Source organism: Tenrec ecaudatus, chromosome 10, assembly GCF_050624435.1.
Source record: "Tenrec ecaudatus isolate mTenEca1 chromosome 10, mTenEca1.hap1, whole genome shotgun sequence".
In the NCBI taxonomy this organism is placed as follows: domain Eukaryota; kingdom Metazoa; phylum Chordata; class Mammalia; order Afrosoricida; family Tenrecidae; genus Tenrec; species Tenrec ecaudatus.
In genome coordinates this window covers 120,559,047-120,576,887 of record NC_134539.1, presented here as the reverse complement: position 1 = coordinate 120,576,887, position 17,841 = coordinate 120,559,047, and the positions used below count along the sequence as shown (strand labels likewise).

The 17,841-nt window shown below is 40.8% G+C and overlaps 1 protein-coding gene and 1 pseudogene across 6 annotated transcripts in view; both read left to right on the top strand.

The window, feature by feature from the left end:
• Window positions 1-3,288: 3,288 nt before the first annotated feature.
• The window catches only part of GGNBP2 (gametogenetin binding protein 2), a 29,761-nt gene continuing 15,208 nt past the window's right edge, over window positions 3,289-17,841 (top strand). For 3 of the 6 annotated variants that reach the window (XM_075561463.1, XM_075561461.1, XM_075561462.1), the window contains exons 1-4: window positions 3,291-3,473; window positions 3,963-4,188; window positions 10,959-11,039; window positions 12,278-12,531. In XM_075561463.1, the coding sequence (XP_075417578.1) occupies window positions 4,096-4,188; window positions 10,959-11,039; window positions 12,278-12,531 (428 nt within the window). In that variant the 5' untranslated portion in view covers window positions 3,291-3,473; window positions 3,963-4,095. Of the gene's footprint in view, window positions 3,474-3,962; window positions 4,189-10,958; window positions 11,040-12,277; window positions 12,532-17,841 lie in introns of all 6 variants that reach the window. The other 3 variants (XM_075561458.1, XM_075561457.1, XM_075561459.1) reach the window with 2 other exon arrangements.
• Window positions 16,316-16,465, top strand: LOC142460295 (U1 spliceosomal RNA; annotated as a pseudogene).

Sequence of the window (17,841 nt, the reverse complement as noted above, 5' to 3'; positions counted from 1 at the left end):
TCTCCAACTCTGAAGGTTGTGTAAGAGAAAGTGAATGAAATAGCATACATAAGAATAGATGCACTATGCAAAGATGTCTCTGACTTGATTATTGTTTGCAGGAGAGAGATTCAACAAAGATTTAGAAGATGCCTATGTATCAAGTGTGAGATGCCAGGGAAAAAATAGAAAGTAAAGCAAAGTCTTTGATCTCAAAGAACTTACATATTACCTTGTCATTATTTTTCCTTAGAAGAAAAAAAAATCTAACTGGGGAAAATGTGCATCTATTTTTGACACTAACAACCTCCCACTGCCAGCTCATGAAAAAGGAAAGCAATACACAAATCAGTTTGGACAACTGAGGTCATTTAAATCATATTCTGCTATAGATTGTACTATCATATCAAATAACATGGCTATGGTATTCAAAACATAAGGTGTCTTAACCAACTTGCAGTGTTTGAGAGAAGTGCGGACAGAATTAGGTAGATAATCTGATCTAGGGCCTTATCCATTTCAGAGTGACTCACTGCCATGACTTTACTATTACACAATCACAAGCTGGACATATCTACCCCATTTGTGTGCAGATAGTGACAACCAGTTTAACTGAGCATCAATGTGCAATATGTTGAAAAAGTCATACAAAAACAGACTTTGCTCTGGTACTGTTCATGTATATAGTTTACGAGGGCACGATACAGTAAGAATTACACGGGTACTCTTCATCTTCCTTAAACTTAGCTTGAGAAATAGTCATAATTTTTATGCCTAAGTTTTGTGGCTGGCTTCTCAGGCATTGGGAAGCTAAGACCAACAGAAATCAACCAAAAAACCCAAACAAAATATTTTATCAGTATTTATCACATTTGTATATTACTCTCTAATTACTAGGTATATTTGTATATTACACTCTCTATTACTAGGTACGAGCAAAATGTCCTGGGCTGTTCATTGTCACCTTTCCTGCCCTTGCAACTATTTCAAGCTTTCCCTTCACCATGCCAGTATCAAAATTGAAAATAAGTGACAACTGGCTTGTTGTGTAGTTATCACTTAATTTGTGAGTTAAGTTCTCAAAAGGCAGGCAGGTTAATTTCTCACACTCACCTGCTGAGGACAATGCTTGAAGAAGTATTTGTTGCAGTACTGCTGCTTATAGCTGCAGACCAGTAATGAAAGTAAAAGTGCTGCGAAACAGGGCTGATACATAATGAACGTTTAACATTGCTTTGCAATGAAGCAACTGTGGGAGCATTTGTAACTTTTTTTATTGTATAGTATCTGTTGCACACAGGCTAACTCCGTGAGAAAGAACAACTTGTCCAGCAAAATATTATTTTCATTTTTTTAAAAATTTTTCATTCTTTTAGCCTTACAGTAAGTGGTTGTATTAAGTGAAAGGAGTCTTGATGGCACATCTGTAAAGTCTTTGGTTGCTAACTCAAAGGGTGGCAGTTCAAACTCACTCAGTGGTTCCATGAGAGAAATGTATTGATGTGCTTCTACCAAGAAAAGCCTATGGGGCAGGTTCAACTCTGAGTTGGAATTGTCTCAAATATACCCAACATTTTGTAAAGCAGTGTCCAAAATACAAATGCAGCATCAAATCCAAGTCGGGGAGTTAAGCGTTTCAAATGATTTATTTAACATCTAGATTTTAATGCCTTTTCTTAAATTCACACCTCCAGAATAGACACCCTCTGCGTTGTCAGTACCCAGTTTGTGTTCACGAGTCATTCAAATTAGCTCCTTGCTGTCAGTGTCCTTTATCAACCATAACCCAAAGGAAGTTTAGAGGGTATAATGTTTGAACATTAAGTGTATCATTATTACAGGAGGAGTTCAATCTTTGTCAGCTGTTCAGAACTACCAATCACTCCTGGACCCTCTGCTCCGTGAAGATTTAGTCCAGGAAACCCACAGGGACAGTTCTACCCTGCCCTATAGGGTCACTGTGAATTGGCATTGATGTGATAGCAAGCAGTGTGTTGGAGTTTGTCAGTATAGGCACACCTCCAGAAGATAAAGCCTTATGTTCCTTTAGGTTTTTGTTTTGTTTTTAACCAGAACACACAGGATTCTTTTAAAAATGTTAAAAAGTTCTGGATATGAAGTCTAGCCTGTCAGAGGCAGCATACAAATTATGAATGCCTACTGGTTTAAACTAATGAGCACACTACACTGTTCCCCTAACGTAGCCAAAGGACACATGAGCCTACCTTTGGGTTGAACAAAGGTTCTTCCTAGCAGTTTATGTCACCTTCTCTAACAGTGACCACACAATGTCTTACTTAAGTCAACATGACCAAAGATGCACTGTGGTATTTCTGGTTGGGAATCTAAGGCTCCATGAGATGACCAAAATATCAAAGGTCAGTATCAGAGTTTTGGCCTATTCTCCCAGGAAATATGACTGTGGCTTTAGGATTAATAGGCTGTAGAGCAGTAAAAGATTACTCTTAAGATCTTCAAGACTTTCAGAGGCAGAAGACTTCCCAACTATTTGGCATGACAAACGGGCCTTCGAAGACTTTAAGGTAGAACTGAGTAAACAGTGGTGGGCAGGATGTAGGGAACGGTCTTAGCAGCAAGGCTTCTCAGGAGATGGCCAGGGGTCTTTGGCGAGTAATAGTATTTGACCATGGGGCTCGTCCCCAGTCTCAGTTCCTAAGTTAATATTAACCTGACCCCGAAAGTTCTTCTGGTCATGGCACATACACAAACCCCCCTCCAGGAACAAGGATGGCGGGTTGTGCATTCAAGTGTCAACACAAAAATAACCGACCGCTCTAAAGATTTTCTGGGACGCAGTTCCACTGGGAAGCAATTAGGCTGGCTCTGGGTGAACAAGGGTGCTAGGGCCCTGGAGAAGGCTTTCGCCTCCGATTTTCCCGCGGTAGAAAGCGGATCCAGAGGCGTCCGGTGCCTGGAAGCCGGGCTCAGAGGTCATTTCTTACCCGCTTTCCCGCACACCTACCTCGGAGGACTCAGACCCTCCCCACTTAGCAAGACCTCACCAGGCCTCGACCTTAGGGCCCGCTCCCTTCGCCTATCCGCCCAGTGCGGCGAGAGACGGAGGTCTTCAGGCCTACAAACTGCCCCTCCCAGCCCGACCTCGGAGGAAGAAGCTACCACGGCAAAGGGCGCAGGTCAAGAGAGGGACCGTGCCTACCCCCTCCGCGAAGGTTTCGAAAGGGACAACCCGGGAGCAGCGAACAGGAGTCTCGCGAGAGGGGGCGGGGCGCCTCCCGGCAGTCTCGGCTCCTCCCTGCCCCACCCTCCCCACGTCCCGCGCCCTCCCTCCCCCACTCCCCGTGGCGCGAGCGGCTGACTGAGCCTGGAGAGGAAACGGCATTCGGAGCCGCGCTCCCGCCCAGGCCGGCCCTGACGCGGGCCTCGTCAGCCGGTAACGGGGAGCACAGGTGGGGGATCAGGGAGGAGATCACGAAACGGTGAAGGTCAGGACCGAGCGGCCTCCACGGAGAAGGGTGAGGACAGGGTCCGAGGCCCCCTTCGGCCTCCGCAGAACTAGGCGGGGTCGACCCCTCCCAGGGGCGGGGTCGCGCTGGGCAACTGCGGCCCCGGGGACCGACTGGGCGGGGCGCTCCGAGAATGGGGAAGAGGGGCTCTGTTGGAGGCTGGGGGCAGCCCGCGGCCGGCTTGAAGCAGGGAATGGGCTGAGGCGGCGGAGCCGGGGCGGGATCCGGGGGCCGGGCCTCCCGGGACGGGCTAGGGTAGCCCCCTGCCCGGCGGGGTCCCTTCCGCCTCGCCTTTGGACCCAGACTGGCGGCGGGCGAGGGGAGGAGGGGGGGAGTTGGGAGGGCCCGGCGCTGATTGGCTGAGCGCGTGTGGAATCGGGTGATGGGAAACGCCGTCCGGCTCGCCCGGCCCCTCCGGCTCGACTCCTCCCCCGCCCCCCGTGGCGAATGTGCTGCGCGGCGGCGGGCGCTTACGCTCGCGGGGCTTGGCTGTTGCAGGCAGGAGCTGGGAGGAGGCGGCAGCCGTAGGAGCGGCGGCGGCGGCAGCAGCAGTAGCAGCGGCGGCGGCGGCGGCAGCAGCAGCAGCAGCTGGGAGGAGGTGGTGACGGTGGCAACGGCAGCGTCGGCGACGATGGCGCGACTGGTGGCGGTGTGCAGGGACGGGGAGGAGGAGTTCCCTTTCGAGAGGAGGCAGATTCCCCTCTACATCGACGACACCCTGACGGTGAGCGAGCGAGCGGGCCCGCGGGGCGGCCGGGCGGGCCGCTGCTCTGGCAGCTGTTTCCCCCGCTCCCCTCCCCCAGCCCGGGCGCTGCGCACTGGGGAAAGTGTTGCAACTCCTAGGCGAGGCCTTCGCTCCGGCAGGCCCCACGAACTCGCCTTTGCAGTGGGGCGCTCGAGTAACCTCTGCGGGCCGCGAGCCTAGCGCCCCGCACGCACTTTGAGCCCGTCACCCTTGGGTTTCCTTCCTTTTGGAACCCTGTCCCTTGACCCTTGGCCTCAGGGAGGCGCTGCTGTGGCCCAAGCACGCGCCTTGGCGTGGGGCTGAAGAATTTGGGGCGTTTCGGGCCTATCCCTTAACAGAAACCACCTACCCTCCGGGAGGCTTAATTATCTGGAAATGTCGCAGCTGCACTGCTAGCAGTGTCTTTCTATTTTAATGTGCGAGCTCTCACTACGGAGGCATCATTCCTGAGGGCAAGAGCGACACACACTTGCAGAGTAAAGGTTCTTTGGAAAGGGTTTGATTTCGTTGTAAATAGTCTGGCCTTGACTAGTACCTTAAAACGCTTTGAAACGAATGTTGTACTACTAGGCCATGAGCCTTCAAAAGGAGCTTGCTAGACATTAGTGAGTGTATAGTTTACATATAGTCAACCCCCCCCCCCCCCCCGGCCAATTTTATTTTATTTTAAGGAAGCCAAATTATTGGATGTGTAAAAATCTAATTGTCTCATCTTGGGTGTCAAACCCCTTTCCTGGCTAGTGTTCCTTTTTAGAGTTTGCGGTGGTACAGCATTATGGACCCTCTTCCCTGTGTTGCTGTACTGTTTCCTTTAAAAGGAAATAGAAATTTGAACTGCATCTGAACAGGAAATAAAGGGTGTCGTTGCTTGTCACTATTTCTTAAGAACTTCAGTGAGCCGTTTCTGAATATCTTTTGAAATCTGTATTTTGATGAGGTTGAAGCTTTGGATTACACATTTGCCTAGTTTGGCAAATTCTAAATGAGTCTTTTCATTTTACCATCTTCGATTTTTATGCCATGCAAAGACATTTTTTTACCTGGTTTTTATTTTATTTTGGGGGGGAGGGCAAATAACTACTGAGGTTTTTTTTTCTTCAAATTTTAAATAAAATGCAAGTCACTGTAGAGATGGCACTCTCTCTCTTTGTTTGCTAGTTTTAAAAGACTTGAGTGTAAGCCTTTCACAAGGTTCACAAGAGAGGTTGAATGGTTTGATTTGTTAAAAAAAAATGTAGGTGAAAGTATAACTACCCAATCCATTGTTTTTCCTATGGAAAAGGTAAGTTAAGTTAGCCTGACATCAATGGAATTTCTGTTGATGCTGCATTTGAAATTACTTGCAGTATGTTCTGATTTCTGCATAAAAAGTATAATGAACTTGCACTTTAAATAGTTTATTAGCCCTGTGATCAAGTTGTATTATGCTTTACTCGATTTGAAAAGTCCTGATAGGAATTTATTAATGTTCTCTCTTTCCAACGTAAACGCTTTTTCAAAGTACATAGCCTTTATGTTTAAGGCTAAAGTTAAGATATCCCTTGAGAATATAATAGTAAAATATAGGGGAAATCAACACAGATTTGACTGATTCTAATATGGAGAGACTTTCTGATTTCTAATACCCACATAACCACGTTTAATGTGAATTAGAACAGTTGTGTGGCACTTGAAATGGCTAACGCTTGGAGTGTTATTCCCTCTCTACAACGATGTTAGTTGGTACGGTTTTTCCATGTAAAAAGATGTGGCCTTGCACTGTGGCTTATTAATGCATGAATTTCTGTAGACAAATTTTGATTGGATGGTAGCCGGTTGTTGAATTCTGATTTTAATGTATTGTGGCCAAGGCAAATAAAAATTTGGGCTTGCCTAATTTAAATATTTCAAAATCACTTTTTACTTAGAGAAAGGTGCTGTTTTTCTTTGTTTTGGAGTGGGATTTCAATTATTACAGAACAAGCAGGACATTATTTTCCCTCCCCATTACGTGCCGTTTTGTGAAAATTCTTATCAAGAGTGCACCATAGTTGAGGAAACAAACATTTCAAGGCTAAAGCAAAACACTATTGGGGCACATGACAAAAGAGAATGCAGCTCTCTTCTGTACTGTCCATTTGGTGTGCGCGTAAAGTTAATATTTGGTTGGTTTGGGCTTTGTTCCTAGGGTGTATAGGTAATGTACCGAAGAAAGGAATGGTTGGGAAGAGGGCATAAGAGATAATATATACTCAGTAGTCTTAGAATCTTAGCACCCAAATGTTACAGTATAGTTAATAATGTTATATTGTAGTCTAGGTATGATGTTTACAATCAGTTAACAAATGTTTACTTAGTAACAGGATCTGAAACCTCTAGCCTTAAACTTGATTTTAGATTGGATCTATAAAATGAAATTAAGAATCTTTTATTTTATGTGATATTTAAAAGATGCGGATGGTAGTTTTAATAGATTTGAATACTTGTGCACACTGCTCTTGGCACTGGGTTTGAATCCTGCCAGGTAACATTGCAGAGAGAAGGAACATAGGAACCCTCACAGAACTGGCCATTTCAAGTGCTACGCAATGAATGTATTGTACTTATTACATCAAACAAGTAAATTGACGGAATATTTAGGAAAATAGTATGTCGTGTGGCTAAAGTTCTGCTCAATGGTAAGAGAATTTTACACTAGTAGGTGGACATAATATGCTAATTTAGAGATCTTTGAAGTAGTTTATTTTTTAAAGATTAGTACAAAAATGATTATTACAAAAATACTCTTTAGAATAACTCTTGATTAAAAATTTACAAAAATTCTGCTTCCAGAAGTAACTGAGGCGATAGCATCATTTGGTGAATCTAGTCATAGATCACATATAGATGCAGAGTAGAGATCAATTTCATACTATTTTAGAGCTTTTTCCCCCTTCATTAAATGTAATTTAAAATTTTTTTCTTTTCAGTTTTAGACATTTTTAGTGACTGTTTAATATTGTTTGGCATCCGATTATATTATTACAATGTTTTTTTGAAAAATTAAACATTTTCTGATGTATCTTTTAGTACGTAATTTTAAAATTTTTCTTAGACTTCTTGAAACTGAATTAGTTTTTATAAAATTCTTAGTACATATTGTGACATTACTCCAGTTTTTCTAGACTGCAATTTACTACTATTCCTATTTCAAACCTATCTGACTACTAGAAAGTCTGATGGTTTTAACTGAAACATTAAAATCTAATAAATAGCAGCACATCTTGGGAATTGTTTCAGCTGTGTTAAAAGTTTAACATTTAACATTGTATCATTCAACTTACTACTAAGGATGACATGTTTTAAGTAGCTGTGAGAATGAAGAAACAAATGAATAAAGTTTATGTGAAAATAATTGATATACGAATCTGATAAAGTTTGTTAGAACTTGTGAGAATGTTAAAAAAAAATTGTGGTCAAGAGAAACCAGGAGAGATACTTAAAGTGAAAGTGGGTAATGGATTTACTGAACTTCATAAGACAATAATTGCAGCACAACACCGAGTTCTACTTTCGATGAGCTGTGGCTAGGCAGCTGCATCGTGAAGCAGAACCCTCCCTAATGGTTCCTCTGGAACACTCGACAGGACTCTCCTTTCAGTAACCTAGCACCTGAGGAGTCAGCCAAGGAAGTGATTTCAAGAAGAGGTAGGGAAGTGCCCTAGCTATATTCTGCATTCCCTTGATTTCTTTTTTCTTATTGCCATCTCTGAGGGTGTTAAAATCCAGATATTGATTGGTCAGGAAGCCGCAAGGAAGAAAGCCACTGTGCTAAGCAGTTGAAAGCATACAGTACGCATTTAGTGTTCGTGAAGTGTCTGGAGCGGTGTAGAATAAGTGTAAAAGGAAACGTAGTATTTGTCTGGACTGATGAAACCTGGAAAGATAATAGTAATAGAGTAGGTCTTTGTGTTAGGGACATTTACTAGTCAGACGAAAACAGGATGATCTGAAATGAGTTGTGTGTGTTTTTATTTTATTTGAAACCTTGCTCCATAATATAACTTTAAAAAAAATTCCTAAGGGAAAATATCTATATACTTTCATTATTTTTAAGGTAAGCTGGTAGATCTCCTTTGATGACTTCTGCTTTATTAGAACAGTAAAATAAAGTTGATCAAAATATTTGTCATGCATTCAGAGTTTAGGATGTCCTGTGAATCATCAGGTTGTAAACATTTTGAATTGGGTGAATAAGGACCAACTGTTTGAATATTGCATAAGTTGATAACTTGGATCAAATCAATATAGATAGAGTCTTAAATTTGGTGTGTGTGTAATGGCAATTGATTTTAATGATGAAATTTGAAATTTGTATCAAGCGAGTGAAGTATAATCAAAATGTTGCTTAAATGGTAGGTTTGAAATGATCAATGGTATTCTACTGAGTTACATGTCATTTTTTATGATTGACAGTTAAATTTTTGTGACAATGAGTTAATTTTACTATTAATGTGTTTATCAGTTTTCTGTTCTATTAATACCAAACCAGAAAAAAACTCACTGCCATTGAATTGATTCTGGCTCATAGTGATCCTATAGGACAGAGTAGAACTGCCCTTGTGAGAGACTAACTCTATGGGAGCAGAAAAGCCTCCCTTTCTCTGAGTGGCTAGTGGTTTTGATCTCCTGACCTTATGGTTACAAACCCAGGAGTAACCCACAATGCCACCAGACTCTTACTAATAATAGCAGGGTTACTTAAATGCCAGGTACTTAAATAGAATGGGGTTATATGGATCATTAACTGTTTTATGTATTTCAGTTACATCCTTCGGCACTACATTATTAAGTAGATGAGTGACTTCAGGTTCCTATATAAAAGTGGTTAGAACAATAGTATATATAAAATTAGATAGGTGTTACCTTAATTATTACCACCACTTTTTTGAGATATTAATAAAGCCATGAGAGGAAAAGCAATAAACAAGATAGATTAACTTAAAAATGTGATGATTGATCCTTGACAAGGTGAGGTTTGGACATAAAATCCACATATTAGAGAAAGAAACTTCTAGAGCAGTGAAAGTTATTGATATGGAAGCATGTCTGAATGTGGTATAATGAACATAAAATTGGAAGCAAGTCATTAATTCCCCCCCCATTAATGTTGTGCTGTCAAGTTGATTCTGATTCATGGCAACCCACCTGTATGACAAGATACTGACCAGTCTTCTACCATCCTTCAAAATAGGCTGTGTTTGAACTCATTTCTCTGCCTGTTTATCTTGTTCAAGGTCTTTCTTTTTTTGCTGACCTGCTATACTTTTCTAAGCTTGATGTACTCCAGAGATTGTTCCCTCCTGATAATATGTCCAAAGTATGGGAGATGAAGTCTCATTATCTTTGCTTCTTAGGAGCATTCTGGCTGTACCTCTTCTCTTTTAAAAAAGTCATTTTATTAGGGGCACATACAACTCATCACAATCCATACATACATCAATTGTGTAAAGCACATTTGTACATTCATTGCCCTCATCATTCTCAAAACATTTGCTCTCCACTTAAGCCCCTGGCATCAGCTCCTCATTTTTCCCGCTGGCTGTACTTCTAGCATAGACTTGTTCATTCTTCTGGCAGTCCCTGGTACTTTTGGCCCACGTAATTCAAACACACTGATATTCACATCTAATATAGTATGCTCCAGTTGAGCAGCTGGTGGTTTCAAACTGCTGAAAGGAGAAAAGACAAGAAAGAAGAAAGTTAAATAAAGGAGAAACCCACAAGGGGAGTTCTACCCTTTCTTTTAGGGTGACCATGAATTGGAATCTACTTGATGGCTTTTGGATTAATTTTCTGGGTTGGTGGCATAATTGTTGTGCCTTTGGCTGCTAACTATAAGGTAAGCAGTTCAAACCACCAACTGCTCCTCGGAAGAAAGACAGGCTTTCTACTCTCGGAAAGACTGGGAAACACACAGAGGCAGTTTTACCCTGTCCTATGGGGTCACTAGGAGTTGGAATTGACTCGATGGCAGTCTTTTGAAAGAGATTGTGTTTGTAGGAGTTTATGGTCCTTGAATAAAAGTAGAGATTTGGTTCCCAGAGAGTATTACACCTGGCATTAAATTATATCTACATAAAGGTGTTGCTGTATTTCATTGTTTTAGAGGCATTTTTTTTTTTTTACATTTTAACATCTCTAGAACTGGAATGCTTCTTAATTTGAGATTAATGGCATTTTCCTTATTGGTATGTAACTGTACTATATTCTACTTCCTAAATTGATGATGTAACAGATGTACTAATTGAAACTACCTGATATGACATCCTGAAATATATTTAAGCATCATAATAATTTTCATAGTAAATATCTCCATGTCTCCCTTTGTTCATAATTACGCAGATAATTCTTGTGTGTAAGATACTGTTCTGAGTATTTTGTTAATTAAGTGCTATTACTGGGTACTGCCACACATATGTTAAAAATATTAATCCTTAAAATGATTCAGATCGATATAAAAGAAAACTGTTCCTTGACTTTATTTAACAATGCAGAAACTTAGAATCATTGTCAAGGTAATGATACAGATAGTAAGTGCTGGAATTTGAATCCCTGGCTGCTGTGCCTAATTGAACTGAATCAAATCATGTAACGTAGGTTTTTAATTTTTGCTTGGACAATGGCAAGTTTGGTTTTGGGGTCTATTTATGTTTCCTAAGTTTGTGAAATTCACTGCAGTGTGTTTGAAGAGGACAAAATAATTGATTTTTATTCTTTTGAATTTTAAGATGGTGATGGAATTTCCTGACAATGTGCTAAATCTTGATGGGCACCAGAATAATGGTGCCCAACTAAAGCAGTTCATTCAGGTAATTGTTCTTTTCATCAGTATTTTAAGTATCTAGAGGATTTGTAAGTTTCAAAGAGTTGAGCAAATGTTTTGAGAATGATGAGGACAATGAATGTACAGATTCACTTTTACACAATTGGAATATGTATGGGTTGTGCTGAGTTGTATGAGCCCCTAATAAAATGATTAAAATATAAATTATAATTAGTCAAAAAATGTTTTAAGGAGTCTTTTAAAATTCTAGTTATAAATATTTTGTTTTACCTGGGTCTTAAGATTTCGGTAAAATTGCTAATGTTAAATAAACTTATGTATCTGATATATGCCCCTATCTTATGAGAGCGATTGCGTGGTGATGTGTTAACATTTTAAGGCTATCTATAAAGCATGAATTTTACCAGGTCATCATTCCTATTTTTGCTTCATTTTTTTTAAGAAAGAGTCTTGCTTATCTAGTGTTCACGCACTCACCCTCATTAAGTTGGTGCCGACTCGTGGTCGCCCTTTAAGGCAGGTTAAACTGGCCTTGTGAGTTTCTGAGACTTTAATTCTGTCAAGTTGTAAACCACTAAAACAAACAAAAAAAGAAAACCACTATTCCTATTTTTAGAGAAAACTTTAAGTGAAAGATTTATGGCTCTTGTGGATTGAATATTGTCCACCTTAAAATATGTCAGCTTGGTTGGACCATGAATTTCACTATTTTGGTGAAAACTCACACGGCCAGTGAGTTGATTCTAACTCATAGTGACCCAATAGGACAGAGTAGAATTACCCTCTGTGGGTTTCTCTTTGTGGGAGCAGGAAGCCTGGTCTTCCATGGAGTTGCTGACCGACCCTGTGGTTAGTAACCCAAAGCACAACCCACTACACCAGGGCTCCTAGTAGTAGTTAGGTGGCTATGTGATGATATAATTTAAAAGTTTAACAAACACCCCCATGATGTGACCCATTGTGATTAGCCAATCGTTAATAGCCGTAATCAGATCACTTCTCTGTTATTACGATGTAAAGGGAGTTTATGTAGGGTATAGCCTGTAACACTTTTTTATCTTAAATAGAGAGAAAGGAGGTGATAGATTACTGACTACTGACTGCCACCCAGAGCTCATCTTTGAATTAAGGGTCTCTGCTACGCACCTCCTAGACCTAAAAGAAGATTTATTCCGTTAAGGATGTGAACCAGAATTAAGTGGTAGCAAAAAAATGAAAATTTCATGTCTTCCTTAAGAACTCTTTTTCTTTCCCTTGCTTTAGCGACATAGTATGCTTAAGCAACAAGATCTCAGTATTGCCATGGTGGTGACGTCACGTGAAGTCTTGAGTGCACTCTCTCAGCTTGTCCCGTGTGTGGGTTGTCGTCGTAGTGTGGAGCGCCTCTTCTCCCAGCTTGTAGAGTCTGGAAATCCTGCCCTTGAACCTCTGACAGTGGGGCCCAAGGGAGTCCTATCTGTAACTCGAAGCTGTATGACTGATGCAAAGAAGCTTTATACATTATTTTATGTACATGGGTAAGTGTAATCAGGGGAAAGTGGGTTTGTGAAGCTTTTAAAGAGCTTAGTCAGGTGTTAACTTTTTACCTATAATTTGTCAAGCAAAGTTTAGAAAAAATTGTGTTCAAGTCACCAAGGTATAGAAACTGAGAAAGGATTCCTTCTCCCCCCACACCCCCACCCCCAATAATAGGAGTTTAGAGAAATAGTCGTAATTAGTAACCAGAGCTTCAGCTGATTTACAGACACCCTGGAGTCAGCCTATGCAAGTGTTTTCAAATCTGGTTCCCCTTAGCTTTCACAGAAGCCCTGGGCGCACAGTGGTTATGTACAGGGCTGCTAACTGCAAGGATAACGATTCAGAACCACCAGTGGCTCCGCTGAAGAAAGCTAAAGCTGAAGCTTTCTTCTCCTGTAGTCTCAGAAACCCACAGGGGCAATTCTACCCCCTCAGACAGGATCTCTGGGTCAGCATCAACTAGATGGCAATGAGTTTTATCTTTCAAGGACAATGACAACTTGTGCCAACACGTTCTTCCTGAGAACAGCCACAGTTTGTCCCCTCCCCTTATTCATCAGAAACTGAGCAGATCAACTCAGACCTGTTACTGTGAGTTTGACCTGAAAGCGTCATGTTTTCTAGGACTCTTAGCACATTCCCCACATTGTGGTCACTTGTCTCCTGCAAGGACTTCTTCCTGTCTTTTTTACAGGTGATTTCTTCTCCTTGTTATACTACTAGACTTGTAGGGCTTGTCTTTAGAGAGAGTTGGGTTCTTACTGGGTTAGGGAAGGCCACATTTCAGGACAAATTAGGTAGGTTCTGGAAGGTGAAGTTCAGTATTGCAGTACTCTAGGGAAAGAAGGAAGAAAAGTTGGCTGTTTACTGGTAATAAGTTGTTCAACATAGATAATTTTTTGCAAAGCAAGGGGTGTCTTCTTTTGGTGATAAATATCAACTATTTCATATGGCACTTGACTTGGAACAAACCAGACCTGCTGCCATTAAGTTGATGCTGACTCAGGTGACCCTGAGAACTTTCCCTGTTGGTTCTCAAGATGTGCATTTGTTACAGTAGCAGAAAGCCTCATGCTTATTCTGCAGAGCAGCTTAGTGGCAGCTCAAAGCATATTTAAGAAAAAGTTTTGAAAATGATGATGGCAAAATATGTACAAATGTACTTGACACAGTGGATGTGTGTATGGATTGGGATAAGAGCTGTTTAGGAGCCCCCAATACAATGACTGAAAAACTGAGAGAACACATTTTCTATACCACCATCTGTTTTGGAATTTGACTAATCCTCCAATAATTAATAATCCAGTTTGTTCTATTGAGCATAGCCCCAAACCAGTACTAGACAGCCAGCTAAATGTCGCAAAAGGGAAAATAAAACATGGTGGGATAGGTATTGAAATGAGTTCATTTAATTTAATCATGTAATTAACTTTTTTTAAATGGTTATCGTAAATGGGTAATTGTCATGACCCTAATTTTTATGGATTCCAAGGTTAACATAGATGCTGTTATCAAATAGTCTTGGAATTTGTTATATTAGCTATGTGAACATCTTTACAAAAATTGGAGTCTTGGGTGGGAAACAAATCGTTTTGATAATTGGGATCAAAGAAGTTTTATGTAACTTTTTCTGAGTTCTGATTCTGTCACTGTCTTGGGGTCATTCCAACTAGCAGTGACCCTGTTGGCAGAGTCAACCTGTCCCTGTGGGTTTCCGAGACTGTAGAAAGCAGGAGGGGAAAGCCTCATCTTTGTGCCATGGAGCACCAGGGGGTTTCAGTGATAAGCGTGCTGTTAGCAGCTCCACATGTAACCATCTCCATCACCAGTGTAAACATGTTCCTAAGGTGAGCCAGTAATCCAACGTGTCGCGCAAATGCCTGGCTTGAAGGTGAGATCATCAATGATAGCATTTGATATGATGTTGCACTTTAAAGTGGATTACTAGAGAGTGCATTTTCACGTACAGATCAGAGTGGGTGATGACAACTCCAGCGTTCAGATGGCCAACTCTAGCTCCAGATTCAGCCTGCTTACCAAATGCATCTCGTTAGTATAATTAGTATAAAATGTAAGCATCTTCCAGAGTAAAGGACAGCAGTAGCTACAATTACCTACCCCCACCTAATTCATCATAAAACATTTTTTAAAAATAGCAACAATTATAAAGTAGAATCCAAAGATTTCAGCAGGCTGTATGTAGTCCTGTTTTGTGATTCTGAGATTAGCTGTTTACTTATGCTTCCATTTTCCATAAGGGGCCTTTAACAATGTTTACTTGTTTCTACTGCCTGACCAAGGGGTAGAAATACATGTAAAAGGGGCAGGGCAGCCAGTAACATGAGTAAGCATCTATAATCTCATGTTCGAACATATTTCTCTAAAGGTGTGCAAGGATGGACAAGAAAGCTACAGTCTGCCCATGTTGAAGCATAACAGAATGAGAACAATGCACTAAAACACTTTTAAGTATGATTTTACTGCTGTGACTGGCGTTCCTTTATACTGATGCTGCTCAGCGGCACTGTTGAGCTTAATGTTGCAAGCACTCTGGAGCTTCTGTGGCATTTCTGACGCGCGGTCTGTGCTCACTTTCATGTGTTACTCAATCTTTTCGTTTTAATTTAGATATAGTCTGTCTTATATGTGGATGTGAAAAACTTCTGTAACTTTCAACATACCCTCGGGTTTAGTTTTTATTATCTCCTTTCTGGCGAAACCAGTCATTCTGCTTTCAGGCAAAACCAGGCTCTCTATCCCTCTTGTAAAACATTTGTGACCAGTCATTTTACTTTCCTAAAACTCTCAACCTGACTTCTTAGCGTGGCTTCCTGTGACGTTTTAAAGTTGTCAGGAATTTATCACACGACTTTGAGATTGTAGTTGAGTTTACTTAACCAGTGATTTGGATAGCAAAGCCCTTTTCCTAATGTTAAGTTACATGGTTTTCAATTCAGAAATTTATTTTGCCAAACCTTTGCCCTTGAGACAAATTGCATGAAGGGTAAAACTCGGTTTCAACCTAGTAATTAAAGAAAATCTTATCTTTATGGCAAGAAATTCCCATCTTTGCTATTTAACATTAAGTCTCCTAAAAATTCTGAGCAGATCAAACTCTTAGCTGTAGCTCGTAGAATTTTGACTACATCAAATAAATACCCTTTAATATACATTCTAAATTCTTGTCTTAGATGCTTATCTCTTAAAGTACAACCTTGTAAGTGGCAAAAATGACACCATGTCAGACCTAAGTATGAGGGGGTTTCCAGAAGTTCCTGGGGAAATGGAATTGAAATTTTTGAAGCTCCTTGTGTGTCTGTGTTTATACCCTATACATGCCACACACACACAAAGAGCCTGCAAACATCAATTATGAATATCTAATAACTCAGTTTGATTATAAGTTACCCCAAAATTAGAAAATAATTTAAGCCTATAATAACTACTGTTTATTTAAATAGTCTATGATTCTACTCAAAGTTTTAACATTTTCTCAGTCTAACTTTATATTTGTCCTCTTTATTTTAATGTTGGTGATCTACCCAGTTTTTGCTAACAATTAAAACAGCATATTTCTTGTTTTAGACTCCATTATCAACATTACTTGTCTTAGTTTGCCTGTAAAAAAACCTTTTTACTTGATTAGAAGTCTTTTTAAAACCTATGGAATTTCACAATAAAAAATTCATCCTAAACCAAAAACCTCTGGAATATGTTAGATCTCTGGGGCTCATTGTCAAGGAACAATGTCAGTTCACTTACATGTTAACGTTGGCCCAGGTAATACTGGCAGGGGAGACGCCAGGATCACGAAGGTGGTTTTCCCAGGGCGAGGCTCACCCATTGCACTCCGGGTGTGCTGACCCCTGCCCTTTCCCCAAGTATGGGAAACTCCACTGTGGTAGTGTGGCACTGTGTTTGCGCTGTTCCCTGATAAAGTATTTTTTAAAAGAAAAAGTTGGCCCAGGTAATTTGAAAGATGAGGAGATTCTTTCCTTCTAATTTTTATTACTTTCTCCATGAGCAGTTTACCTCCTGTTCCTTCCCCCCCTGGCCCCCCAATTTCTTTTTTGAGCTAATTGTGGATAAAAATCATTCTAACAATGGGAAAAAAATAAACAGTAAACAAAAACAATAAAACATCTGTACTCATAAGGGCAAAATAATCTGAGAAGTGCTTTTTTAGCTGCTTTGTCTGCAAGGTTACTTGCCTTAGTTTTCTCAGTTATTTCTGGAAGTGGGGTCTGGGCAAAGTTGGCAGATCCTCAGTCATTTGTGGAGAGCCTCACTTCTGCTATTCAAGTGCAGGCAGGTCTGTCCTGGTTGCTTGGTAACAGATGACCCCCTCCCACTTTTGTTTTCTTATTCTTACTATTGCAGCTACAGTGATGTTGCTACTTCAGGTTGTCTTGGCAGGGACATTTATGAGGAAGGAGCCTCTAGGGCAGGGTCCTCAAACTGCGGCCCGCGGAGTACATTTATCCAGCCCGCCGGGTGTTTTTTTATATCAAAATAAGATATGTGCAGTGTGCATAGGAATTTGTTCATAGTTTTTTAAAAAACTATAGTCCAGCCCTCCAACGGGTCTGAGGGACAGTGAACTGGCCCCTTGTTTAAACAGTTTGAGGACCACTGGTCTAAGATCTCTTCAAGGACACTCAGCACCAGCTTTCTTTTGCATACTTTTAGGATGGTCTCTTAGAGAAACCAATTGTCATCTTTTTTTTTCTTAATCAATAAATAATTTTATTGGGGGCTCTTACAGCTCATAACAATTCATACATCAATTGTATCAAACATTTGTGCTTATATTGCCATCATAATTTTCAAAACATTTTCTGCTAGAGCCCTTGATATTAGCACCTCGAGACTGTAAACTCTTTTTTATTTTATTGGGGGCTCATACAACTTACACAATCCATGCATCCATTGTGTCAAGCACATTTTCACATTTGTTGCCATCATCATCAAAACATTTCCTTTCTGCTTGAGCCCTTGGTATCAGCTCCTCATTTTCCCCCTCCCTTCCCTCTCCCCCCTCCTTCATGATAATTTCTAAATTGTTATTTTGTCATATCTTTTTTTTTTTTTAAGCCCATTCTTTATTCTGAGGAACTTCTGGTGGTTTTGAACCAGTGACCATATGGATCTCAGCCCAGCAAGCAAACACCATGCTACCAGGAATCCATATTTTGTCATATCTTACACTGTCTGGCATCTCCCTTCACCCACTTCTCTGTTGTCCATCCCCCAGGGAAGAGGTTATATGTAGATCCTTGTAATAGGTTCCCCCAAAATTGTCATCCTTT